Source organism: Sparus aurata, chromosome 5 (assembly GCF_900880675.1).
Source record: "Sparus aurata chromosome 5, fSpaAur1.1, whole genome shotgun sequence".
In the NCBI taxonomy this organism is placed as follows: domain Eukaryota; kingdom Metazoa; phylum Chordata; class Actinopteri; order Spariformes; family Sparidae; genus Sparus; species Sparus aurata.
This window is the reverse complement of record NC_044191.1, coordinates 31,089,875-31,117,086: the sequence shown is the minus strand read 5'-3', so window position 1 is coordinate 31,117,086 and position 27,212 is coordinate 31,089,875. Positions and strand designations below refer to the sequence as shown.

Sequence of the window (27,212 nt, the reverse complement as noted above, 5' to 3'; positions counted from 1 at the left end):
TTTGGACAGAGTTTTCCCCATTTGTTGGCCCCTGATACAAACAGCGAAGCGCGCTCCCACGCCGACGGGAACGCGCACGTCAGGGCACGCTGTCGAACCACCTGACCGGCTCGGCGGGTTTCGGTTGGCAGGTTCGGCTTCACAACGTTGAACAACGGCGCGGTGGGTCACGTGACAGCATCTGCTGCTGCTGGCTGAGCGAAGCGTGTTAGCAGGTAAAAGAGAGAATAAATATTTATGACCTTAATGTTATCTTTTTAAAAGCCGTTTGAACTACTTAAGCGTCTTGTCGTATGCGTATTTAAATTAGTTTGCTAAAAAGCGATCGACCGATCCAGAGGAACAGTTTGTTCCTTGCGGTGGTTAGCTAACTGACGAGCTCGCTAACAACCCAGCGCTGTCGTGCTGCATTTTATGCGGACGGGCCGTTCACATGCCGGGGCAGCTAGCCTACTGCTCTTATCTGTCGTAGCTGAACAGTAACATGCCACGCGATTTTCGAGAACTTTTTTCCCCCCTCACACCCGGTCCCCTTTCCTGGTACTAAAACATTGGACAGCGCAGGTTGTAAACGTTCGGGTAACACGCGGTGTTTTCTCTTTTAGTTTCAGTTATGTTATCCTGCTGCTAACGTTAGCTAAGTCTGCCACTGGTGTTAGTTAGCCATAAAGTGACTAACGTTAGCTTTTCTCTGGGTTTACACAAAAGGGTACACCTTCGTAGTTTACATTTGTTTATCTTTTTGTTTCAGATTCGGTGGGTCAATACGAACAGCAATTGCACAGGCGGAAAGATTACATAATTGTGTGGGCAATCTGCTCATATCTTTCCACAAGAATATTGCATTTTCAACGACAGGGATCGAATTCTTATCGCACACGGAACAAAGACGAGCGGTTAGCCAGGCTAACCGCTAGCGTGAGCGAGACGACCCAACGCTAATGTGAACGCTAGCCAGTGCGGCTCATGTTTCCGTCGAGCTTCTTTTAACGTTCTATAAAAGATCATGATCCGTCATCACTTACGTTAGATACGTTTAACTAATAAAACGGTAACAGTAACGTTAGACAACTATTTTATAGAGCTATCGTCAACATTGCCTTGCTTTCTGTCAGCCAACATTTTCAGACGATACTAACGTTATGATTCCTGCTGGTGGATCTCTTTTGTTTTGTCCCTACGACTGTTTGTCAGCTCGTTGTATAATTAGCTAACAACCAATTACTGTATGTAATATAATCAACCTCAAGGTAGTCGTATGCCTTCGATTTCCTTTGACGCTCCTCAGCTTGACATAAATCCCAGGCTTCTTTATGGTTACTTAATGCCCACATAACATGTCAAATGCCATTTGCCGTCTTTGATGAGGAAAAGTGTTATAATTCATACTACACATTACATATCCTGGTGCAAACTCATGTTGTTCTGTGTGTGAGACTGAGTAAGTTGACACCAGGACAGCCTCCTCTTGGCTGGCTAAATTTAACCCGGGAGGCGGGGGGGCGACAGATGGGGTTATAGTCTTACATGGTATACTTAACTGTGAGTCTAAGTCTGCTTATAATCCGCATATCATACTATATCATTTCACTTTCCTTATCTCCTCTGTTTTCTTCTGTCTCCCCCAGATTTTTCTATTTTGTACATACATTGTTTTGTATATACTGTATATGATGACTTCAGTGGTCAGCAATCAGGCCCGGGGGACTCGGGACAGAATGCTGCCCAGCACCACACAAACAACACAGCCACAAAAACAGATACAGGTGGGTTTTTACTACGTCACATACAGAGTTTCACACAAACCTAAGTAATTGTCCTGCTCATTTGTATTATAGTCACATTTTTATTTGTTCACTATCAGATTTCATCATGCTGATATAATAACAATGTCCAATAAATGTATGAGTTTACACTAACAGTTTTTCAAGGCAAGTATGTCCAACATAGTGTTTTCACCAAGACTGTAAAAGAAAATATAATCAAGTATCTTGCTCTACATGTACCGCAGGGGAAAACTATTTTGGGCAGAAGCGTATGGTGCACCTGCTGAAAAGTTAAAGATATTTTATTTTGAAATTTCAATACTATAAACTGAAAAATGAGATGCACAGCAGCCTTGGTATGGGAAAACAGTGATTTTCCTGACAACACGTTTCCAGCAACATGCCTCGATGTGATCAGCCTTTGATATATGAAAATGAGGCAAGCACCGTGTGTTCCTGTTATGTTTCTTACTTAACTCTGTTTTTTTCCCCCAGGCCACAGCAGAACAGATTCGTTTAGCCCAAGTGATCTATGACAAAAATGATGCTGACTTTGAAGACAAGGTTAAACAGGTAATGTGTTTGTGCATATGTGCTTGTATAGAGAAATTAATTTTAAGGATGACCAGCATACCTTCCTGGGTTCTCGGACACCTTGACCCTCATTGCGTATCATGATTGTATTTAATGCTTTGTGTTTCTGGTTTGCATTCTCACAGCTGATTGAGGTAACTGGGAAGACTCAAGATGAGTGCATGGTAGCCCTCCATGACTGCAACGAAGATGTAAACAGAGCCATTAATTTCCTGCTGGAGAGCACCTCTGACACAGTAAGTCAGTCTAAACATGTACGACCCATATTCATATGCACATTGTATAGTCAATACATTTTAATCACAATGCAGATTTGATAGTCAACCTCATTTTTGATTACCTCAGAACTCCTGGGAGACTGTGGGGAAAAAGCGGAGCCTTGGGAAAGAAGGAGGACCCTCAGAGATAAAGGAAAGCAGGGAGAAGAAAGGAGGAGAGAGGGAGGCCAGTCGTGGTCGTGGGGGGTCCAATAGGAGGGGCAGAGGCATCAGCAGAGGGCGCGAAGGTAAGATTGGGGTGTACGTTGTTTGTCATGTCTAAGGCCAGAATCAGATGTTGCGGCTTTTAGCAGCAGGGTTTTGTGGCAGAGTCATTCCATTGCCCGTTTTGCATTTTGTATGCAGGCATCCATGGACACAGCATAGTGAGAGAGAGTCACCCCTCTTTCTCTTTTGAGAGCGAGGGGCAATCAAACTGTCTAAACCAGGAGCTATAAACCAAGATTCTGTTATTATACTGCCTAATTAATGCCTAAAATGCTTTCAGAAACATATTTAAGCTAACTGTTTAGCTGCAGTTGATGGAAAAACTATGAACCAGAAGTTGCAGCCATATTGTTTCTGTACTGTGAAGGAGGCGGGAAAAAAACTCAGATCAAACTGTAAATCATATCATGATCCTGATCATCATGAGCTATTTCTCGCCTAAAAGGATTTCAGAAACATATTTTTGTTTACAGTTTAGAAGCAATACAATATTTTGTTACTAGATGACTGCCTTACTATTTTCTGTTTTAAGACAGACTGATCCAAAACGAAGCAATGCCCAACTCTCAGTACGTCACCCATTAGCGGTTTATATTAGTTTGACCTATTAGATATAGTAAATATTTATATTTTTGAAGGATTAAGATTGTATTGAATTTGCCTATGTGCACCACCTTTAATGAAAGTAAGACGATAGCCATTTAATTGACTCACCTAGTAAAATATACTATGGTATACGTTTTGATGTCTGATTAATGATTAGATTATTAGCTACAACCAACTATTTACTGTACAGTACATGCTAGAAGCTAGTAAAATTTGAATTTCTTTTGTTGCCTTTTTGTATTATGTTGTTTTGTACACAGTGCTGCTATACTAGTCCAACCGATCTCAACAAGAGACAAATCTTATCACCAGTAATAAGTTGGTGCTGCTTATGTTTTCTACGTGCTACATTACCTTACTACAAAGTCTATATTTGATCCCTCTCCAATTGTCCTGTTAAAGTTAGTGCATTACACTGTTAATACAAACTTGACACCTCATGCAGCTGTTGGAAATTAAAGGCTGGTTAGCAATTGCATGGACAATAACCCATCAAATCTTGAAAAAGGCTTTTATTTTGAAAAATTTGTAAGGCTGAGTTGTCTTAAATGACTTGCACAAGGCTGAATCTTGGTTTGTTAACTGGCAATCTTTCAATTATGGGTTTCCAAGGGGCATGTCAGAGGAAAACCGGTTGCTCCTTTGTTCAACTTGCAGGGTTGCAAGGACCTGTTTTGTTGCTTTTAAGGTTAGCTGGCAGACTTTGTAGCGCAGTTGCTGGAGCTAACTAAACTTGTTAACACCCCGGTTAACAGTGTCTACTTAACTAACCGGGATTGTTAAGCAGGCTCTCACATCGTTATTGTAGAAAGGAGATTATTGCGTCTGTTCGGGGCAGACCCCACAGAGGTCAGAGAGCTATCCAAGGGTGAAGATTAAGAACTAAGTGGAACTGGTGTTTTGACTACCTGGTTTACCAAAGGTTATATCCCCAGATATCACTAATTTACAGCTGAAGGAGAGGTTTAACTATATATTCATAATTAAAGTATGGGCATAATAAAAGTTCAGGCTAACATGGAAAGACTTGATCTGTGGGCTTTCCATGTTCCCTACAATTGTTAGTCTGTTAAAGCTCTGTTTTTAAATGCTGTTTATGCATCTTTGACATTGCCATATTATTAGTCTTATGTTGCTAAGAGAATAGTGTATCGAAGTATCAACCTTGCTTCAATTTGTTTAGATTTGATTTCCCTATAGGCTTGCTTATAAGGACTTGGAGGTATGTCTCCAAGTTGAAGATTTTTAATGTCTTAATTTCCTTGTCCTTTTGTTTCTTGTTGGATTCCAGGTCGGTTAGAGGAGAATGGGTTTGAGGTGACTCCTGGAGAGAGAGGGGGAGACCGTGGACGCAGAGGGCGGGGTAGAGGTGAGTCATACTGAAACTTAACTGTAATATACTTTCAATAATACAGTTGGCATTTCTGAAAGTAAACTGTGAAAAAATAATCTGATAAACCAAAACTATTTAAGGCAAATCAGGTTTACATATTACTCTGGTAGAAATTTAAGGACCCCTGCTCTATTGGTTTCATATTTAGATTTCTACTTTGGGCAACCCTACAGTTCCCTATTAGCATAAAAATGTTAATGAATTTAGGGAAATTGTAATATCCATTTTTTTTTAACTACTATCTTTGACTACAGACTTTGCTCAGATGTTATTGTCCATGTTTTTGCGATGCGCTGGCAGCATATCTATTTGTGTCTGCAGCAGGCATTTAGAATATTATAGCGCTCAACATGTGCGGAATGTGCTCAGTCCCTGCAGCTGCCTGTATGTGTGGTGAGCAGGGGGGGTCATCAATAGATGAAGACATAGAAGGTAGAAAGTGGTAGAATCTGAAGGGACTTGAAGGCTTTCTTTGTAACAACAAATGATCTAAGAATGGTGACGTAAAATGGGGGTGTGGTTCAGAAGAAACTGATTCCAACAACCAGTTATGACTGACTTAAGTTGTCCTGGCTGTTTACCTGTTAAATGTTTTGAGTACCAAAAGTAAAACTTCACTGCAATAGTTTTAGATATTATTTCTATGACAGACGGCCATTTGTCCTAAAACAATGACACATTATTAGAGAAAATCAATGTACAATATGGTTTTAAACTACAGAAAATTGAAATATTGTCTAATTTCTGACAAAGATTGGTGAATGTAATGGTGACAGAGTTCAGCAGTTTGTGTCTTTTAAAAAAGCTTAATGAAGAGTTGAGGTTGAAAAGTACCAGTCAGCAGAGGTCAGTTGTTGTTTTGTGTTTGTCCACAGGGGTAGGAGGTCGTGGTAGAGGAAGAGCAGCTGCTGGCAACAGGTTCTCCTCCCAGGGAATGGGGTAAGAACATGTGTTTAGTTTAATCTTGGGTGAAGAAGTAGTGATAACTTAAAGTAGACGCAAGAACTTGAAAACAATATATGGCAATACGTATCTCAATCTCCCCATTCTGTAACATCAACAGAAGCAATTAGTTGCAACAATAGACCAGACAGTGTTCTCTTCAATTTACTTTATTGGCTCACCCTCCCAACTGTCTTTTCTTTTGACTGATCTACTTTTCAGCACCTTTAATCCTGCTGACTACACGGCCAACTCTGGAACTCGCCAGGAGACGTGGGAAGGAGACGGCAACGAACCTGCTGAGGGAACTGGTAAGGAAATTGATGGAACATACATTGTCAGGAAATTGCAAACCTTTGCTATGGACTTGCTTATTTCAACTGTCTTAATTCCATTTAAAAGTATCCTCATCTTGTGTTCACTTGTCCTTAATTGGGTAGTTCCAATTTCTTGCTACTAGGTGCCAAGTAAAAGCAGAAACCAAGCATAAATGTAACAAATAATCAACACATTGGATTCAGTGACTTTACCATTCAGTGTTAAACTGAAGCATTAATTTTTTTTAATGTATGTTTTTTTAGGACCTTGGGGAGGCAATCTGGAAGACTGGACTGCAGAAGAGTGGAATGAGGATGTAAGGCAGCACTTTATTAATGACCTGAAAGGGATTTGCAATGCTCCGGTTTGAGAGCTTACACAAAGTTTATATACACTGTTTTAAATCTGACCTGGCCTGCCTGATGTCTAGTATCATTGGCTACTGATGTTTATTTACTGAAATGCCATCAGGCATGATTCTGTTATTTTTACGTGGTGTAACTATATCAATATGACTCTGGCTGGTTGTTAATTTTTGGTACAGCTAATGCTTATATTAATCTGATGGATGACTGTTTTTACTTCCGGTCCTTTCTCACAGTTGTCTGAGACCAAAGTATTCACTGCCTCTTCTGCTCCAGCAAACCACATCACACCTGGACACAAGTAAGCTATTTTACTAGTCAAGTCTTCATAAAACACCACAAGGGAACGGGCCCTATTTTTGAGAATGTATTTAATTTAATATGTACAGTTGTCTTGTCCTTGTTGAACGTCCTTCCAAACCCCCCTGTCTTCACCCCTACCACTTTTTTTCTCTTTCTTCTCCTTAGTGACCTCACTGGCGTACTGCCTAAGGCTGGAGTGGCTTCAATGGATTCTGACCTGGGGGCAATAGTTGATGGCCCCTCAGCCGAGGACTTAGGCCAAAGCCTGGTGTTTACCAATTCTCACCACAATGGTCGCACTGCAACACACAGCTACGCACATGCCACAGCCAACACCTACGCTCATGCCGCCTCTGCTGGTACCACCTACGCGCATGCTGCACTGGTACAGACAGCCACACGTGCAAGCACCTACATATGTCTTTATGTAACTTCACCCTGATCTGGCATGAATGTATTTAGTTCTTGTTTTGCTTCTCTCATACTTGCAGTCCTCAGTTCTGGGTTCTGGTTTTGGGTCCCTGAATGCACCTAAGCAGACACCTGCCTCTGACATGAGGACACCAGAGCAGCTCAATGGGCCTCGGCTTGGTCAGAGAGCCAGTCAGACGTTGGCCACCACCAGCAACAGTACTGTTTCCAAAGATGCAGGGCCACCTCCATTACAGAACTCTGCCCCTGCCTCCTCTCCTTCTGTAGAGGTCAAGGCTCAGAGAGTTGAGAATGGCCCTCTTACTGCCCAACACTGTAAGTTTATCTCAATGTAAATAAAAAATCCAACTGAGAAATTTAAGACATGACTATTACATTTAACTAGTTCATCTTGATGACAACCATACAAAAGGTAGATTGCACATATTCTGAATGAATATGTATGTATTTATCCCCATTCTCTTCAGTGGAGATGAAGCTTCAGCCAGAGCCATCAGCAGTGCTCAGCCAGCTTGCTCAGAGACAACAACAGTCCTCCATCCTTCCCACCACAGAGCCTCTGGGTCTGTCTCAGTTGCATGCGCCACAGGTCCCTACACCGCCAGGTAGGACTGCAGAATGGCATCATACTATGCCACTTGGGGGTCTGGAAGTCTGCATAGCTGATGAAATGATATGGAATTAGAGCTGCAACCCATCTAGTTATTTTCATCATTGAATGTTGATTATTATTGGATAGGAATGCCAGCTGAATTAAATTGTGCTATGACCTCTTGAGCTGTTCTAATAACTATAGTAGCAGGAATGCAAGCTAATCCTAAAATTTGCTTCTGCCTTGGCTGTGGAATGGTGAGCAATCAAAACCTTATCTTGTGATCGAGAATGCGTCCTTCAATCTTCTCCAGGTCATGAGTCCTCCGTCCCTGTAAGAGATGGAGCTTCTCCAGGAGTGAAGCTACCAGGCATGGAGCCTCCCAACACAGAAGCCCCTCAGCGGCAGCTAAAGGTTCAGAGACGCAGAGTCCCACCTCCCTCAAAGGTAAGCTTTTCAGATAACTGAACCTTTTTATCAAACAAAGTGTACTACTCCATGCTAACATTACAAAAGAGCACTACTACTTGCAATGCCGGATATAAACTGAAAGTCTTATCATTCATGTATTTGCTCTCATGCTTGACATGACAAGCTATGATAGATTGGCTGTTTGGGATAGATAACCTGAATGAAGTTTCAGCAAGCTGTAAACCCCACCACTCTTGTGACTTTACCTTTTATAATAATTGATAATATTTTTTTTTTTATACAAACACAGATGATGTATATAGGTATACAGTCCTTTTTTGATATTTCAGTTCACATTAATGTTTTGACTAAACGTTTTTTCCTTTTTGATCCAAAATATCTTATTTCTGCAATTGAATTGAAAACTGTTTTTTGAATATCTAAGTACAAAAACACATTACAAGTAATCAAATTGACCCATGCATCGGCCCTCTTTTACTCAAATTCTTTTTTTTTAATTCAGATCCCGTCGTCAGCAGTGGAGATGCCAGGCTCAGCAGATATATCTGGTTTGAATGTTCAGTTTGGAGCTCTTGATTTTGGGTCTGAGGCTGGTAGTGGAACGGTAGAAATGGCACAAACAGAGTTGGCCAGTGAGCAAGCCCCAGCTCAGGCTCCAGCTCCGGCACCCTTGACTGTCCCTACAGCTGTACCCACACAGCAGCCACAGAGCAGCCTGTTCTCCAAGCCTGGGTCTATGAGGTGGGTATATGTGAGTTGCTTTGAGGCACATGTTGGTCTGTTTCTGTGATAAATGTCTTTTTAAAAAATGATGTTGTACCATAGTGCACATTATTATTTCTTTATTCATCTGGTGTCTTTTTTTTGTCTGTGGGTTTTTTGGGAGATAATGATGATTTAAGCACATATCTCAATATTAAATGTAGAGAAAACATAGTCTGAATCTCCCATCCCTCTGTTCATACTTCCTGGGTGAAGAATTTTTGTTCCTACATCAGATTTAAGCAAGCTGACTGATTAGTTTACCTATACGCACTCTTCTGGATCAGGCCTTGCCACAAGCTATTCCCTCACTGTTGCAATGCTAAAAGTAAAACTTTCATAGAAGAAATGGGCACAACATATTATCAGTGCACTTAAAGGGTTAAGAGATTCATGTCTTCATTTAGGCTCAGTTACAGTTAGAAACGCATGTTTTGGCACATTCTTGGTGTTTATCTTGTCTTTCTCTTTGCCCATCTTTTTCTCTGTCCTTCGAACAGTGAACACATGAGCAACATACCCACCTTACCCTCAGCCGTATCGGATCCCAGCTTCCCCTCGCCATCGCTGGGCTTACCCAGTGCTACACCCTCCCCCTCCCTGGGTCTTCCCAGTGCAGCCACTCCACCCTCTTCTACAGCCCCTACTGCAGTCAGCCGTGTGGAGAGCAGTGGCCAAAGGTCCCTGCCACCTCACCTGGGCTACTCTCAGAACAAAGATGTCCCCTCACCTGCTGCTCTCACGGTGAGGAGAAACCTCTGCTGCTGAGTTTACTGTTTGTGAAAGCTATGTCTGATACCAAAAAAAAAAGGCAAAATGATGAAACTAAGACTTTGGTCATTTCTCCTCCATAGAATGGCTACAGCAGCATGAAGATGCAGAGCACACAGGACAGTAAGTACTCTCAGCATTGTCAGTTCAAGTGAACTGCATTGGAGTGGCCAGTGAAATACAATATAATGAATATTGATTACTAAATGCATCTAATGGGGAAGTGGAGGGGGAGTCCTTACAATGAAAAGTAGATGAGAAATGATAAAGACCAGCATTATACTCAACCCATCAATCTCATTCAACTTACTTTAATTTATTAAATAAATTAGTTTGGTCACTTTTATTTCTCCTCTCACAATCAGTCTGTAACATCATCACACAAAAAGTACACTGAATTCTTTCATTTTTCTTTTAAACCAGCCACGTCATCAACATCTAGAACAGTGAAAACTGAGTCTCCCATTATGACGAGTGACAGTGGGCCTAGCCACCATATCCCTTCTCCTGCTGTTACACCCTCCCACTCAACACCTATCCCCTCGCTCAGCAGGTAAGGGGTGGTTCATTTTATAGTGCACAGTATTTCTTCTTAGTTCTGCTGGTGTTTCTTCTTTGTCTGCATGTTTGTTGGGAGATAATGATGGAATTAAGCACATATCTCAATACTAAATGTAGAGAAAACTTTGTCTGAATCTCCCATCCCTCTGTTTGTACATCCTGGGTGAGGCATTTGTGTTGCTTCATCAGATTTAAGCAGGCTGACTGATTTAATTTTCCTCTTTTTCTAGTCATGTGACCAATACGCACTCTTCTGGATCAAGCCTTGCCACAAGCTCTTCCCTCACTGTAAGTTTGTTTTTGTATTTGCTGACACTAAATGTGTTGTTGTTTTTTTGTTTTTTGTTTGGTTCAAAGCTGAGACTTTTAGAAAAACATGGTTTACCTTACAAAGACATCCATGCGTTGACTTAAGACACAGTCTGTGGTTCTCTCCTCACAAACCCTCTCCTCTCTTGTTGCATCAGATAAATGAGGAGAGCAGCAGTAGTGGCAACCTCCATGCCTATTCATCGTCGTCATCCAGCCAAGCTGTCAATCCCAGTTCTTCAGTTCCACTGGCTGTCAGCAGCTCAGCCACAAATGGCCTGCACCCATCTGGAGCGCCTGGATTAACTCCTAATGGCACAAACACCACACTCTCAGCTGCAGGCGGCCGCACGGCTCCCCTGCTCAACACCTCCGGTAAGCCCATAGGTTTACATGAGAGAGATGCCACTGTAACATGCAGCCAATTTACAAAAGATTCTTAACGAGTAAAGTATAGTCTTTGATTACAATTGTTTACTACTTTAATTGGCAATTTAAATCTGTTTTGACACCGAACAAGGACAGTAAAACTGTACAAATGTATCACTTTACTTGCTTAAAAATGTAGTTATTCTTGCCCTTAAGTCAAAACATCCTTGTTTCTCTTCGCCAGGTAAAGCTCCTCCCAACTTGGCCCAAGGAGTGCCACCTCTCCTGGCTAACCAATACATCATGGGCCCTGGTGGCTTGCTCCCTGCTTACCCGGTAACAATACGCTGTGATAATCATTTATTTACTTCTTTGTGAATTAATTGGTCCCGTGAGTTTTTTTTAAAGGGAAAGAAGGGTTGTATCACTAAAAATAGATGGGTGTTGGTGGCATTCTCAAGGAACTTACCCACACAGAACTGTTTCACATCTTCATTCTGTCATCAATCTATTTGTAAAGTTTCATGTCTGTACTGAAGTCAGAGAGCCCTGCATTTACCATGACTGGTACATTGCATTGAACAGCTATAGCAGTGCATTACAGTGTTTACTCCACATTTTAAGAGCTTGTTTGTTTTTTTTCTGTTAAAGAATTATATTTGAATTGCAGTCAAGTGAGATTAAGTAGTCTTGGTGTAAGATAATCACCTGTTCCTCACTCCATGATCTTTATTTCAACAGCAAATCTATGGGTATGAAGACTTGCAGATGCTGCAGTCTCGCCTTCCTATGGTGAGTCTCTTGTGTTTTTTCTGTCAAGTACTCTTTGCCATATTACTTAGTTCTAGAATTTTTAAATCAGAAATTGGTTCTTTAGATGTTTTTCTGTGTATTTAATTCTTGCTATTTTTTTCTAAGGGTAGCAACTTCTTATACAACTTGTATCCTCCCTTTTATTGCATGTCACTACCACCCAAATAATGAACGTAGCAGTCTGGATGTACACATCGTAAAGGGAAAAAATAGAGAGGACTATGTTTCATATTTTAATTATGGTATTATTCATTTTTCACAGGACTATTATGGTGTAACATTCCCTGGTACAACGGCTGCAATGCCTGGAAGAGATGGCCTGGCCAGTAATCTATATTCTGGTAAGTGCAATTTTATGTCGACCTAGTTTGTGAGTTTATAGGTCTGCTGATCTTGTAATGTTTCACGCTAAGCTGTTAACTTAGATTGACACAGAACACTTGACACAATTAACCCAATTTCAACTTCTACACATGTCTGTTTGTACCACATTTCAGTTATAGTGATTTTTGTGCTTGAGCATATTAAGTTGATTGGTTTACATCATCATGGCGATTTTGATTTATTGGCAGTTTTAGTGAAGTTGATTTCTTAATTTGATAACTTTGCTAATACATGTTAGCTGTTAAACCGACCGGCAGAGGTATTTACATTTTTTGCCAACTTAAGTTTTGTCTTTTCAATATTTTTTTGTCTAGGTGAAGCGACAAAGTTTGGCAGGAATGACTCTTCATCTCCAGCTCCCCCAACCAGCCTGTCTACAGCTGGGGTGCAGTCACAGCCCCAGCAGGCTCCACAGGCAGGAGCACAGGGCCAGGGCCAGGGACAGAGCCAGGCTCAGCAAACACAGAACCAGGCCTTCCTCAACCCCCCACTGCCCCCTGGCTACGGTTACACTGGTAAGGCAGAAAAAGCAAAATGTTTAATTATGTCGATTGTATAGCAATTTGCATTATTTTACTAACGCACCATTTTACAGGTCTGCCGTACTATGCTGGTGTGCCTGGGGTTCCCTCAGCCTTCCCGTACGGCCCCACCGTCTTTGTGCCTCCTGCTTCGGCTAAGCAACCTGCAATGGGTCTGGCTAACCCCTCCAATCAGTACCACCAACAGCATCAGCCCAACTATGGACAGCATGCATACAGCGCAGGTGAGACAGGACAAAAGAAGAAGGCTCTGGCTGATGTTTCTAGACGATAAACAAAACATTGTTTTAGATCCTTGGACTTTTGCGAAGACTTTGTCCAGAAGTTTGAATTCAGCTTTTGAATCGATATAAATTACATAAACTTGTGCCTATTTGAACTATGACAGCACAGGTTTAGCCTAGAGTAGTAAACTATAAAAGTACCACAATCTGTCAGTGCCACTAAAAAGTAGTTAAGAGGATTACTAGATCAACTTTAACAGTTGGACTGGGTTATCTGGCTACTTCTGTCTGTGTTTTTATGCTCAAGTACATAAGCCTACTCTCTTGTCTTACAGCACTTACAACTGTCAGACAATTTTTGGTGTCATGTATAGTAACAGTTTGGTACAGCTGTATTTTACAATTACAAGTATTGTGACAGAATATGTGTATAAATAGACCTGGGCATATCTAGGTATGTAGAGAAAAGCCAAAAGAAAGTTCAGTTTCCAAGCTTTTATACATGTACACCAAATGCTGCATGTGCGTGTGGAATTGGGCCTGTGGGTGTGTTTTTTGCTTGTGCTGCATGCATAGCTTAAACCCCCTGCTGAAGTTGGACACGGCTCAATATAGACACCGCTGCCATTCTAGTCAGGTTACCTTACTGCCTCTCTCTCCCCCGCCCCCCCCTCACCTCTCTTCCCATCTTTTCCTTCTTTTTACCTTCTCTACACTTCATCTGTTCCCCTTCTCCTTTCTCTTCCTTCCTCCTCCCTCTCTCCTGCTCGCTCTGCCTCCTGTCTTCTTCTGAACTCCTCCTCATCCTCCTTCAGCCTTTGATGACCTGTCTCAAGCCCACGGGGAGTACAGTAAGGGAGGGTACGGAGGCTCTGCCCAGTCACAGGCCAAGTCGGCGGGCAGCGGCCCTGGGAAAGGTACACACACAAAACATGTGCGCACACTCTAACAACACACCCAAAGTCAGTCGGCATTTTCCTGTGGGGAAAAATGGATGTACTCACAATTACAGATGATTCTACAGACAAGAGTGTTCTGGAGAAAGGTGTGTATATGCACGTGTGTGTGATTGCACTTTGACGTGCACATAAATGGAGACCCGCAAAGGGTGAAAAGTGGGAAACATGCCTCTGCACCTCCTCAGTTAATATGCTTCTTCCTACTGGCTGCCCCCTCCTACTAACAGTTGAAATGAACATTCAGTGCTTAATATTCACTCATCAGTGAAGTGACACAGTTGTTCTTCAGCCATCTTAACCCCTTGATTTCCCTCTCTTCTTTATTGTTCTCTTCTTCCCTTTTTACTTTCATCCCTTTCCCCCTTGAATTCCAATCTTTTTTCTTTTATCTCTTTCCTTCGCACTCTTTTCCTCCTCCTCCTCTCAGCACCAGGACTGTCGGGGTCAGGTAACAGTGGAGGAGTACCTGATATGGGAGGATCAATCTACAGCAAAACGCAGGTGAGTGACTTACTGCCCTATTGCATATCTGTTTGCTTGTAGTATAATTGTAGTCCTAAAATCACACTTGCGGGACCTTTTTCTACAAATGTTCTTGATCAGAACCAGAAAATGTGCACACATTAACAGCACATTATTTTGAATGACCTATTAACTGAAGTTGTAAAATAAGTCTGTATAGACGACTTTTTGTACATGCATGTCCTCAATCGACTTGGCCCGCAATTTTAAATCTGTTGTCCTTTTTCTGTTCCTCTCAGTCATTTGACAAGCAGGGCTTCCACACAGGGACACCTCCGCCGTTCAGCCTGCCTTCGGCACTGGGGGGAACGGGGCCCCTGAACCCTGGGGGTGCTCCTGGTTATGCCCCTGCTCCTTTCCTGCACATCCTGCCACCACATCAACAGCCCCACTCCCAGCTGCTGCACCATCACCTCACACAGGACGGACAGGTGAACTGAAATTTCTATGCTCGTCACATTTTTGCCCAGCCACTATTTCACAAAAATTTGCATCAGAGTATATTTAAAGGTAGGTGTTGGATTATTTTGTCAATTTTCTGAATAGTATGGCATTGATTTAGCCGACAGAGGTGCGCAAACAAACAAGAATGAATTATTTGTGCATTGACCTGCATATCTGCAATGTTCAGCAACTTAATAGACCTTGTTGATCAAATAGTCCCCAGGATTATTTTTGCCCAAGAACTAAGTCGTGCATTAAATCCTGGATCTATAGGTTCCCTCCAGTTGCACTATTGATGTGTCCATTTAAAAGTTCCTGATAATGTTCCTTCAGCTAGAAGAAGCCAGTGAACCATTTGGGAAATTAAATAAACCTTTTAAGTATTTACTTTGTCTGAAACATGATTGACTGAATTGAGCTGTTCTTGCAGGGTGGTGCTGGTCAGCGCAGTCAGTCCAGCAGCATGCAGCAGAAGACCCAAGGCAGCAAGTCCAGCTACGGCAGCTCCCCCTACTGGGCCAACTGAGGAATGCTTCCCACTCCCCTCCTCCCCCAAAAGGCTGTGTGTGTGTGCGAGCGAGTTTGTGTAAAGCTAAACAAAAAAATAGCAAACAGAAAGACACACTACCCTCACAATGAGCAACCTTGGGCTCCCTTGCCCTGCTCCCCCCACCCCCACAGGTCCTCATAAGTCTTTTGGGTTCTCTCTTTCCCCCCCCTTTTCAAAATTGGTTGTACATGTAAGATATTTATGTATGTATTTATATATATATACTGTATATGTAATAGTAGAACATGAAATGTGGTTGCTGCATTTTATTTTTGAAGGACTTTTGTTTACTTTTTTCAAAACTGCAGGAAACGATGTTACATTAAGACAGATTGAGATGATGATAATGATGGTGACAAGCGAGTGGAAAAGATGATCTAAAACTTCCTGTAAGAAACCAGAAAAAGGAAATGGAGAGAGCTATAGCACTGATTGCATATGAGGACATTTCAGATGGGGGTGGGGTTTATAATAACTAACTGCATCTGTCTCGTCTTTTTCTTTTTTTTTTTTTATACATAACTTCCTGAATGACCAGGCTCATTCCCCAAACTTCATTTTGTAGCTTCCTGTCTTTCCCCTCTGCCTCAGCCTTCTTTTGGAGAGCGGCCTACTCTCCTTGTGTCAACACCTTCCCTTTAAAGACAGACCTGTCCATCTAAATTTTATATTTTAATTTAATTTTAACCCTGATTTCCATCGAAATAAAAGTTCTGAGCAGTTGGAACGCTGACTTGTCTGAGTCCTTTTGTACTTGTGCATTTCATATGGGTGTGTCTGGGATGTTGAAAGTTCAAACTTGGGTTTTCTGATTTTAATTATGCTGTGATAGAAATGACAACTATTTACACAGAAATGTGCAGCTAATTCTGCCTGTCATGGAAAGGCCCTTGCCAGAGGTTTTCATTCACTCCTTTGTAAAAGAGTTTGAAACAAAAAACGTAACAGAAGGCTTAAGTCAAATATATTTAATGAAATGAAATGAATTACTGAATAGCATGTATTGAATTTAGCTATTTTAGACAGTTTTGCTTTACATAGGTGAATAATGACTGAAACTAAGGTTGTGTGTCTTCATACGGACTGGTATATTAAAAGGTTAACATTTCTAATCAAAAGGTAAAATGGAGAACACACTCAACACAAATCTCTAAATTAAAGCAAAAACAATATCAGCAATGTGTTCATTTTCATTAAAATAAACGTACCTTTTGTTTTGCCCAGAGAATGTGTAGAACATTTGCCCTATTTCATGCAAAGTTGAGTGAAATGAATCAAACACACCTATTTCAAAAACCAAAATGAACATTTCCTGTCACCTGGTTGCCCCGACTGTGTCGTCTCGGATAGTATTTTAAGCCAGCTGGCCATATGGTGTCCCAGCTTGAGTGAGACACAGGTGGCTCTTTGATTACAGCGAATCCATCATAAGACACCTCCTTTTCCCATGAAATGCATATTCTGTGATGCTATTAATAAAAAGGAAGGTACCACAGAAACAAAGGTAGGAGCCTGAAATTAATTAGTATAATTAATTAAATTTTTCCCGGCTCATGACTCTGCACAGCACAAACTTTTAGTTCAAATATAAAAAGAAGAAACAGGACAACTGAAAAATGTGAGTGTGCTCAGTTCCTGCCATAAATACATTTATAATCAGACGCTGTTCACCTGAAGCTGGAGAGCAAGACCTGTTTTGAATTTAGGCTGGTTGCTGAATTGAAAGATAAACACAATATAATCTGATAAGCAGTTGCATTCCCAATTATACCAATGCATTATGGGTGTTCTTTACATGATGCTTGGTTTATCTCAAGGATGTTTGAAGGTCCAAAAAGTGGGAAGAATGTTTCTGTCATCAATGCAATAAAATCTTCTATGCTAAATACAGTCGAGGAGTTGGGCAGAGTTTCAGTTACACTGATAATAAATAATGTAACTAATATAGATTATGAACAGATATTGTGTTAAGGAACAGTAATGGAATAATCTCCATATTCACATTATAGGACAAGAGACTCGGACCACTTCAAAGCTAAAATCGTCCTTATTTTTCTTCTGCCTACACAAACCAGTAAAGGCTCAAATGTGACCCTCTTAGCTTAGCTTTTAAATTGCTTTTATATTTAATGTGTTTAGTGTCTTGTCGTTTTCATTTTTGCTGTATTTTTTTATAACATAAAGCACACTGAATTGCTTTGATGCATGAAATGTGCTATGAAAATAAAATTACATTGTCTCATTCTTCTCCAGCTGGGTGAGTAAAAGGACATGAACGTGAAATACTGACAGAATTCATCCTCAGTCCTCTATGTACGGTCTTACCATTTACCACCAGATGGCAACATAGCTATGTCTTCAATAGTCAATTGCTGGATGCACAGGAGTGCAGTTTTTGACACAGGTGGCCAGACCAGGTGGGTCACAGCTCACTGGACCATCACACAAAAAAATCCTCTGATTTAGAAGACAACCTTCCATATTTATGCTGCATAACAATGACCTGGGCACTGAAGAAAAGCATAGTTGGGCGTCAAAATTGGGACACAAGATGACTCTAGTAAACATGGGCAATTAAAACATAATTGGAAAGAAGTCAGGCAAAGTAATCAAATAAATATGTGTTGACCTCTGTGTGACATTGCCTAACACACACTTCTCACATTACTGTGTGTTGATCTCTGTTTTAATTGATGACCCCTTGCCAAACTGACTGATACCATCAAGACTAACATTCTCATTCCTCGCGGATGCAGGACGCAAACGTTTTGCTTCTCTATAGCGCTCTCTGCATCTCCCCCTTCTTCCACCTCTCTCCGCTGAATGTAAAGAGTGTGTGTGCTCTGAGAAAAGCCTATATAGCCCTGGTATGTGCCTGACAAAGGAAAGAGGGAAGAGAAGACGGGAAGGGTGGTGATGGGAGGGTGGGATGCAGAGCAGAGAGGATGGAAAGTTGGTGAGTGGCAGGTGCTATTGTGGCCTAAGTGCAGGAGCCCACAACAACAAGGTCAAAGGTCAAAGTGAAGTTGAAAGGTCAACCTTAACTCCCAGGAAGCCCACCCAGTGAGAGATATTGATAAGGAGGGGGGTCAGAGAGTGCAATGGGCTCCAGGACATATCTGACAGAATGAAGGTAAATAAAGAGGATTAAAAACAAGACGTAGGTCAAATGAACAACAATAAATGAAAAGAAAATGATGGATCAAGATTCATTAGAGACAGATGATGCAGACAAGAACATCTGGAAAGGAGAATCAAATGACAGAGCAGGAAGGAAAGGCCATGATGGGTGAAGATGAAGACGTAAGAGGGGCACAGAGAAGCAGAGGAAGACGGCTAATTGCATTCAAATTCAAATGCAAAGGGAGGCACGCACGTTTGATAACGCCCCTGTCCTGATGGGACGTGAAAATCATGTGGGAGTTTCCCTCCTGTAGATGTTGGACTTGATACTGAATGAACAAATTAGCTGTGTCTTTGGTGAATAAAGCTTGTTGGCCAAAGTTTCCTGTTGGGGCCTTCCATTGTGTTGTGTGTGGGGCTTTTTTTTTTTTTTAAAGTTGTGTTTGGCTGAAACACACGATACACCATGTTATTTCATTGAAGAGGCACAGGAATGCACACAGGAATGCCCCTCAGAGTGTTTGTTGACACGCATGATCATGGCCCTCAGATGTTGACAAAGGCGTTTTGTTGGGGTTCACGCGGTTCACTCCCCCGGAGACACTTGGGTAGCTGTGAGGCTGTCGCGCAGGATATCGCGACATTTTAGGATCTGAATGTAAATCGGGGGCCCTGGTGCTCAAGGTGGCTTCGTGACCTGGGTGCTTGATTTGGATCTTCGAATCAATTTCTGCTGTGTTTCGTCCCGTCTCCTTCTTTTTCTTTAAATTACAAGCCCTTCCATCTGGCTGAATGGAGAACGATCGCTGGGTGTTTTTTTTTTTTTTTTTTTCCTCTATTCCCTTTCATCTCCATCTGGGGGACCATGAGATGTTCTTGTCCCCCAACTTGTTGTGAGATGCGACAGCGGGGTCCATTCAGAGAGAAATTGGCTGCAATTAGTGCAATTATGCTGATTTTCACTTGTGTCCCATGCAGAACAGAGTTTTCGCTGTGCACAGAGACATCCCCGGAAAACTGCTGCAAAACAAAAACCCATCAATCAACAAAGGCCTTGAATGAAAGGCTCAACTGCAGATAATACCGGGCACATTCCATAATGACAGCGTTTAGTCAGCTGTGACCTGTGCTGCGATGGGGGGCATGACATGTAGAGCTTCACTGATTAAGGGGAAATATGCAGGAGAGCCAAGGGCAGAAGGCCTGCATGGCAGCGGTGGACACATAACTCAGTCATACAGTACGGTTGTCTGAGAGGTGGGTGACTGTACGACACTGTTAAACACACCTGAGTTCAGCTCATTTCCTGAGATTTGTTATCAAATTTACCGACGTTTTAACAAGATGTATTTTAAGCAATCCACAAAAATCACGACAATCAAAACAGCAAAACTATCACTGATAAACGGATCAAGCCTAAAGGAGGTCGGGTGCTCTATAGGAGAAGGTTTTTTTTCTGAATATATAGTCGTTTTTTTTTTTACGTCTGTGGCTGTTTTCCATTGGACGATGACTGAGGTGGAGGTCATAGTTTACCCAACTTTACATTGGTATGTCTATGTCAATACTGCCCAGGAGACTGACAAGGCTCGCATTCAACGGCAGTTTTCAAGGCGTAGGAAGGGGGGGAGCAGTATCCAAAATGCAAAGCATCCATTTGTTAACTGGTGGACTTTTTAAAAGGGAAATCTTAGGCGTAAAACGCCGCTGCCATTCATGTGTTTCTATCAGCTATTAAAACATGTCACACCAGCAAACACAGAAATCTGTGTCACTCACCGAAAAGTTGCACAATTGCCGACAGTTATAAAACTGCTGTCTCAGTAAAAAGAAGAAAAAAAAAGTCTCTTCTTGAAGGCAAGACCCAATTCCTCTGGCATTGTCTCATGGTCGACAAATAAAATGTAGACGGACTCTCATCATCTAAATTCTCCACACATTGTCAGGATGTTTCAACGCAAACGACACACATTCTTAAAAGTGCCGCACGTTGCGTGATGTTCAAAACCAAATATTTCATCATCTCACCACCACGCTAAAAAGAGCAAAAAAGGAGATGACTGTTTGCTCTTTGTGACACAATGTAGACAGAAATTTGTGTGGAGTGCAATTGGAAAACAAGAAAAGATAACCGGAGGCTATCCAGGCACTACAAACAACAGAAAGTTTCAAAAGAAAGGAAATGTCTCTCGTTTTGATTCTTTTTACTTTTTTGACGTGCCTGGATTCCCTCTGCGCATTGTTATCTATGATAAATAATGGGGAGAATCAGGAAAAAGTTGACTGTGTTCTCTTCCTTGTACTATATTTGATATCTGGGGTTATGAATAATGTTGAGGTCAAACAGGGTCAGGTTTGAAACATGCGGCCTGGGTTATAGACTCAGCGGTGTTGTAACTTTTGAGATCAGTTATTTCATAAAGCTCAATTTGCTGTGAGAGTAGCCGCATAGACATTGGAGCTATTCACTTTAAAAATAGGCAACTGATTGTCCATCTCTTTTGTGTTGTCAGAGTTATGACAATGAAAATAACTTATAACTCTGACATTTCGCGTCAGGAGGATAACTTCAAGCTACTTTTCGTTGTCAGTATATATCATTTCTTCATTTAACCCAAGGGGCCCTCCTGGAGGAAGCCCTTGAAGGTGGCCCCTGCGTGGCTCTCTGGCCGCCAGTTTGACCCCCCCCACCCCCACCCCCCGTGCTGTGTCTGGCGTCCGGGCGGTCAGCGGTGGATCCGAGAAAGAGTGTCTTTAAGACCCAGCGGAGCTCGGCAGGGAAACCCCGCGGCTTTAGTTGTTTCTACTCTCCAGAGTGTCAGCTAGTTATTTGTGGGGAGGCGCTGTAGCCATTTCGCCACATGAAAGCCCGATGAGCTGAACGACCGACATCCGAGTTGCTCGTGGAGAAGAGGGAATCAGCTTTGAGGAGCTCCGCGCGCACACGGGCGTACACGAACTCGCGCGCAAAGACGCACGGCGCGCAGACACGTACACTTCCTCCTCCTCCGCGGTGGAAAAAAGGGAGAGAGAGGAACAGGGAGAGGGCACACGAAACGCAAACTTCCAACTCTCCCATGTGGAAAGCAGAGGTCTGAGGATAAGGTATACATTTACCCCTTCGGAGCTCCGTTCCTTCCCCCCTCTCTCCCTCTCTTTCTCTCCCTCTCTCAGTGTTTTTGCCGGGATAGTTGTGTTTCTATGAGAGTCTTGCTCCGCGACAAGAGAAGTTTGGTTGTTTGCCTGTCGGCTGAGGAGGAGGAGGAGGAGAAGAAGAGTCGGGTTAAAAGTGGGGGAAGATGGTCCGCAACGCCGCTTGGAGAAGAAGCTTGCTGTGCGTCCTGGCGCTCAGTCTCGGCTTTGCGTCCCCGCCGTGCAACGCTCGGATTTACACCAACCACTGGGCAGTCAGGATAGGCGGTGGACCCGATGTAGCCGAGCGGATAGCAGACAAATATGGCTATAGGAACATGGGACAGGTAGGTCACTCATTGCTCTCTCAAAAGTTGCCTCTCACTGTTTTGTCTCCTCTGTCGTCTTGTTTTCGTCAACTCTTAAAAGTGAGCCGTGCCATGGTGCTTAATATCCCTCCACCACCAGACAAACGATACGAGGGTCAAACGCTAAAGGTTTTGATGTACAAACCCCAAGCCGCGAACCCTCTCTGAGGAGCTCAGTGCTTCTTCCTGTAGCTCCCCGTCAAGGAGAAAGAAGTGTGATGTACAGGGAACAAAATAAAGAAGAGCAAAAGCAGGATGGCACAACAGGTGCCTGCTCGCTGGGTTTCTGCGGATCATGTTCAGTCTGCAGGCTGGAGCCACAGGGAGCTCACTATCAGCCTCACAGCCTCAGCAGTCTCATGTGCTGTGGTCCATTTGACACACAAGTGAGACAGTTGGTGCTGTTTGGTTTATGGTCCTGGGACTGACATCAAAAGGTCCACAGTCAAACTGATTCTCGTGGACTATTTGTGTTGTTTAAAATGATTATTTTAATCCAGAACCTCCCCTGCACGTCCCTAGTTTACTCTACAATATGAACGTTTTAGCTGAAAAACTTGCCAACATTTTTTTTTTGGGAGGGAGAGCCGGAGATTTGTCTGTTGCACCAAAGCGAAGTATTCTCCCAGCGAGTGTGATCTGGACTCAGTTCCCGAGTAGGTCAACTGCTACAGAACACCACTGCTGAGCTCTGTTTACACGTGCGAGCAAATCTTTAGGAGATGCTCCCGTAGTTTTTGTCTGTGTTTCTGCCGGGCTTCTTAAGTAATGATGAAGCACAGCTGCCAGAGAAGATGTGTGTCATAATTCACCAGAAAAATTTGAGCCGTTATTTTTACAGCTTGCATTTTTCAAATCCGGAAGCATAAATACAGATCTGCTTCTACAGCGAACGACCCCAGAATTTTCTTCGGAGCTGGTACTTGATGCAAAATATGGGGGCCAGCGCTTGGCAAGGTCTACAATAAACCCCGAACCGCAGCTGTAGAAGGTATACATAAGGATCGTCTGACTCTCCTCGCATGATGTCATCCTGATGATCAACACAAGCCTGCACAGGTCCAGGAGGACGTCTTTAATTGGTCACTTGAAAATGTGTTTTGACAAAGTTTAAAGAGAAATCCTGTGTCCTTGGCGGACAAAAGAAATGCGGCACACAAACGTGGACCCCACACACACTCCAGGGTATCGTGACCAAAATACGTGGGCAGTTCAAGTCTACACTTGCCAGCACTCGACGTGAAGACAGCGTGGAACAGAGGGGGGCATTCTGACAGGTTGTTGTGGGGTAGCCTAGTCAACAGCTATTGAACCCCCCCCCTCCTCCCTCCTCGCCTTATCCAGCCCGCCCACCCACTATACTCCCCAGAGAGCAGGCCTTAATGGCCTCGTTTATCCCCTCTCTTTGACGGGAACTAATGCGTGGAGTCTTCCCCCCCTTTTCCATACCAGCCCCCAATAGGAATTCCCCTGTGGAGTGCAGTGTCGCCCCCAACCCCCACCATTCGCCCTAATTTCCATCTCAATATGGAGCGTTCATTGGACTTTGACACCTCATAGACAAGAGTTTTACTTCACTTCCTGGTTTTGGGGTCAGCAGAAAGCCTCTCCCATGGGAGCGATAACAGCACACTCTAGTTTCCTAATGTGAACTTTGACACCCCCCATCATCAACCCCCTGCCTTTTTTTTTATATCAGCGCAACACTTACGTATCCGGAGAATTAAACTAAACTCATCAAGTGAGGTGACTTGTCGACATTTCTTTGCGGTTTGATGCTGCTGTGGATTGCCAAGATTTACAGTACAAGTGTTTTTTTTTTAATTAAACGAGCGTAGACTTCTCAGAAGAATTTGACTGTGATGAATTATTTGGTGATATGGCGGCTAAACGGGAAGAGGTTTTAAGTTGTAAAAGGAGGCAAAGTAGTTAAAAGAGAGAAAAGGGGGGATGGGAAGGGAAAACATGTGACGGAGAGACAATATAGTCTTCTTGACAGGGGTGGAAAGAGGAGTACAGACAAAGATAACTGCACACTGGGAGATGGAAGGAGGACGGAGCGAGAGAAGGGACGATAGATGGACGGATGGATGAAAAGAGTTGGCATGGAGTGAGAGAGCACCTCGTTGGGGAATTCTGGGTAATCCTCTTAACCGTGGAGCCCCCTTCCCAGACTAAGACACTGGTCCAAATTGAGTCAAAATCAGCTGACAAGGTCCTAGATGGGGATATCTGTAAAAACTGGTGTTTCTGAAGAGATGGGGGAGGATTTGGAGAGGGAGGGCGACGATCGGAAGCCAGACAGTAACAAGTTATGAGCGGGTTGTTCTGATGCATCAGGCAAACGGGGTGTTGTTGTTGGGAGTGTTTTTACATGCTCAAATAAGGTAACAAGAGTTGCAGTGGTACTTCACAGAAAGCTTCCCCATGCTGATCGTTCTGATCAGAGCCAGTCATCCAGTCTCTGCGATGCGAGTACGGCAATCAGTTATTTATTTAGCATTACACCTTTTGGTTTCCTGATTATGCCTGAGTTGATGATTTTGATTCTTATTCTGGTCCGCCTGCAGCTGTAAGGGTTAGGAGGTTAGGGGGATATGGATGAATGTTAATGTTGATTATTCTGTGGTGTGACACTGCTGAACAGAATAAAGAAACTGACCCGCACATATGTGTCCACATTTGTCTGCGAATGAAAACAGGTGAAATAAACATCAACATTATTCTTGACGTGACATCAAAATTGTGGCTGTTATATGACGACAGATGGCGTATGGCGTATTTTGTCATTCTCTTCATCCTTCTGGAGACGGGTGGGATTTATACTCCACGACGGCAGAATTCAGCCGTGTGTTAGAGCTCTCATCTTTTTATGTGACGGCAGTTGTCCTCTTGTCAAATGTCGACAGCAAGCATGTATCTGAACCGCACGTTATTCAGCTTATGTCAGCTATGACACACTTGTGGAATAATTTCCATGGCGAAGGTCTTATCGCCTTTCAGCAAAAACAGAAAGTGTGTGATGCAAGACTTCATGAATCAGCGAAGTGAGTTTGGTTTCGCTTCACGAATATGTTTCGACATATTTCCCGGTAACTGAAGGTCATGCTGAAGTTGTGATTCTCTGTGGAGGTTATTAAATCACAACAGTACACAGCAAACAGGTTAACAAGCTGCATATGGAATGTAAAGGTGTAAACCGGCTGAAGAGGTGTAAACGGTGACGATGGAGGTTAATTTGAATATGTCACTCTGAAATTTGGGATTTTTAAAAAAGAAAGACTGTAGATGGATTCAAACATACAGTGCAGCAGAAGTTTAGACCTTCTTTTTTTTAAAATTCTCTGTGTTTAGAGCGTTTCCAGCAGCCCCTCCTTTGTCAGACACTGGTTAATCTGGGTACCCAAGACCTCTGATGTGTGCTGCGTGTTCAGCTAATGTTTGGTGTTTGCTGAAAGATGATCCAGCGAGGCCCATTGGCACCGTCTTGTTTCTTATCCTATCAGTCTGGGAGTTGCAGAATGTGTATATGCATGAGCACTGAGCTGAAAGCTGATCTAATGGGCTCTGTGGTGGTGGAGCTCAGCCATGGATCAGTGACGCACCATAGGACCCTTGGCAGCCATGACAGTCATCTGAGGGATTGTATGGTCTTTATCAATTATTAAAACTAATCACCGTCCAGCAGCTTGCCGTCTGTCTGTCATTGTCTGTGTGTGTGGATCCTCCGGCCTCCTCATCTATCTGTCACTCAAAGTCTTTGTCTGTTTGTGCGTGTCTGTACATTTATCTGACTCTCTTCTTGTCTTTCTGTTTCTCTCTTTGTCTACCTGACTCACCTACCCATCTCACCTTTGAGTCCATGTCCCTCTCTCTTTTTTCTCTGAGTGTTTTAAAGTGTTCAACAAAACTTATGACATTAACACAACGGCGTAACTACACAAATGAGTTATGGTGAGAGAGAAAGAGTTATGGAATGAATTAATACTTTCTTAAGTCTGTATTTGTGTTTTGCAGATTGGGGATCTCAAAGACCACTATCACTTCTTCCATAGTCGGACCATCAAGAGGTCGACTTTGTCCAGCCGTGGTCGCCATAGTTTCATCTCCATGGAGCCCAAAGTAAGCCTGTTGTACTGTTCATTCTGTGTATTTAGTGTATGTTTCTTGTGCATTTAAATGAAACTGCTAACAGTTTAACAAAACAACTCAGAAACTCAGAAATACTAGCTTTTCCTGGGTACCGTCGATGGATACGTTTCGCTCCGTTGTGGAGTGTGGCGCTCCATCTTTTGATGAGGTGTATGTGAGAGTCCTGGAAAAAGCAAGCTAGTGCGCCTTGAGTTACCGTTATTTTGTTAAACCACTATTTCCGTGGTATAAAATGAACTAAAACACATACAGGAGACAAGTTGGGTATGCTGTTTTTCAGGCCTGAACAATGTGTGAAATACACTTGTCACACCAACTTGCTCGACTCCGCTCTCTTGCCCTTGTTCTTGCCGACAAGACCTACAAATGAATGGGTTTATTGCAGTGATAGTGTTTATGAGTACATGAACACTACTACTATTCAGAGAAATCTCAGTTTCCCTATCATTTCATGCTGCATTGATCACAGTCCTGAACAAAGCCGTGTGATAAATGAGGCCTCATTGTGCAACTTTTCTATTCCTCAAACCCGGCAACTTCAGTTTTGATGGATGAATGGATATATGTTTGAGATAAAGCATTGTTTGAATATGCTTTTCCTTAAAAAAGGGCAAAAATCCGCCCCGCCAACAACTTCTAATTGCTCCTTCATGTCACTGTGCGATCCCAAAGAGTTGCACGAAACAAAAATGCTGTTGAATTTGCTTTTCGTGCTGGTGTGTTTCTTCTTTATTGATTATTGTCACATCATCGCAGGTCTACCCGACTGCCTTTATCCTGCCAGAGAGGTGCAAGGTACACAAGGCCGCTTGGTGGACAGGGTAGTGTCCCAGATCGCAGGACTTTGCCAGTTTGTAGAATCAACTAAATGGAATTCTGGGAAATCCTAGGTTTTCCAATTCCAAGTACATGGGTCACAGATAAGCCCTGTCCTACCATGGCAGCTGCTTCCATGAAAATAACCTGCATTATAGCAGGTTAGCCTGATTTAACCAAAGG

The 27,212-nt window shown here is 42.7% G+C and overlaps 2 protein-coding genes and 1 non-coding gene across 8 annotated transcripts in view; all 3 read left to right on the top strand.

Annotated features, from left to right (window-relative positions):
* The first annotated feature begins 93 nt into the window (after positions 1-93).
* Positions 94-16,165, top strand: LOC115581831 (ubiquitin-associated protein 2-like). Of its 3 annotated transcripts, XM_030417276.1 has the most exons (30): positions 94-215; positions 1,629-1,766; positions 2,262-2,339; positions 2,486-2,596; positions 2,706-2,865; positions 4,743-4,820; positions 5,720-5,783; positions 6,009-6,097; positions 6,368-6,420; positions 6,706-6,770; positions 6,938-7,157; positions 7,264-7,519; positions 7,672-7,809; positions 8,110-8,243; positions 8,731-8,969; positions 9,491-9,734; positions 9,845-9,884; positions 10,185-10,314; positions 10,553-10,610; positions 10,790-11,006; positions 11,245-11,336; positions 11,742-11,792; positions 12,076-12,154; positions 12,512-12,712; positions 12,793-12,963; positions 13,779-13,880; positions 13,976-14,008; positions 14,350-14,423; positions 14,684-14,875; positions 15,319-16,165. In XM_030417276.1, exons 2-30 carry the CDS (start codon positions 1,671-1,673, stop codon positions 15,412-15,414), a joined length of 3,561 nt encoding a protein of 1,186 aa, XP_030273136.1. In that variant the 5' UTR covers positions 94-215; positions 1,629-1,670; the 3' UTR covers positions 15,415-16,165. The 3 variants fall into 3 exon arrangements, with proteins under 3 accessions (XP_030273136.1, XP_030273137.1, XP_030273138.1); XM_030417277.1 differs by lacking the exon at positions 13,976-14,008; XM_030417278.1 differs by lacking the exons at positions 13,779-13,880; positions 13,976-14,008.
* LOC115582485 (small nucleolar RNA SNORD121A) lies at positions 10,390-10,466 on the top strand. The gene has a single exon (XR_003984180.1). It is a non-coding gene; the product is annotated as a small nucleolar RNA SNORD121A (small nucleolar RNA).
* A 5,208-nt stretch (positions 16,166-21,373) lies between the features above and the next one.
* pcsk5b (proprotein convertase subtilisin/kexin type 5b) overlaps positions 21,374-27,212 on the top strand; it is a 75,751-nt gene continuing 69,912 nt past the window's right edge. Inside the window, exons 1-2 of one of the 4 annotated variants that reach the window (XM_030416250.1) lie at positions 21,374-22,040; positions 26,079-26,183. In XM_030416250.1, the coding sequence (XP_030272110.1) occupies positions 21,861-22,040; positions 26,079-26,183 (285 nt within the window). In that variant the 5' untranslated portion in view covers positions 21,374-21,860. Of the gene's footprint in view, positions 22,041-26,058; positions 26,184-27,212 lie in introns of all 4 variants that reach the window. The other 3 variants (XM_030416253.1, XM_030416252.1, XM_030416251.1) reach the window with 3 other exon arrangements.

Coding starts and splice junctions, on each gene's coding strand:
- LOC115581831 (XM_030417276.1), top strand. CDS start 1,671: ATGATGACTTCAGTGGTCAGCAATCAGGCCCGGGGGACTCGGGACAGA. Junction 1,767..2,261: donor AGCCACAAAAACAGATACAG/GTGGGTTTTTAC, acceptor TTTTTCCCCCAG/GCCACAGCAGAACAGATTCG. Junction 5,784..6,008: donor TTCTCCTCCCAGGGAATGGG/GTAAGAACATGT, acceptor TCTACTTTTCAG/CACCTTTAATCCTGCTGACT.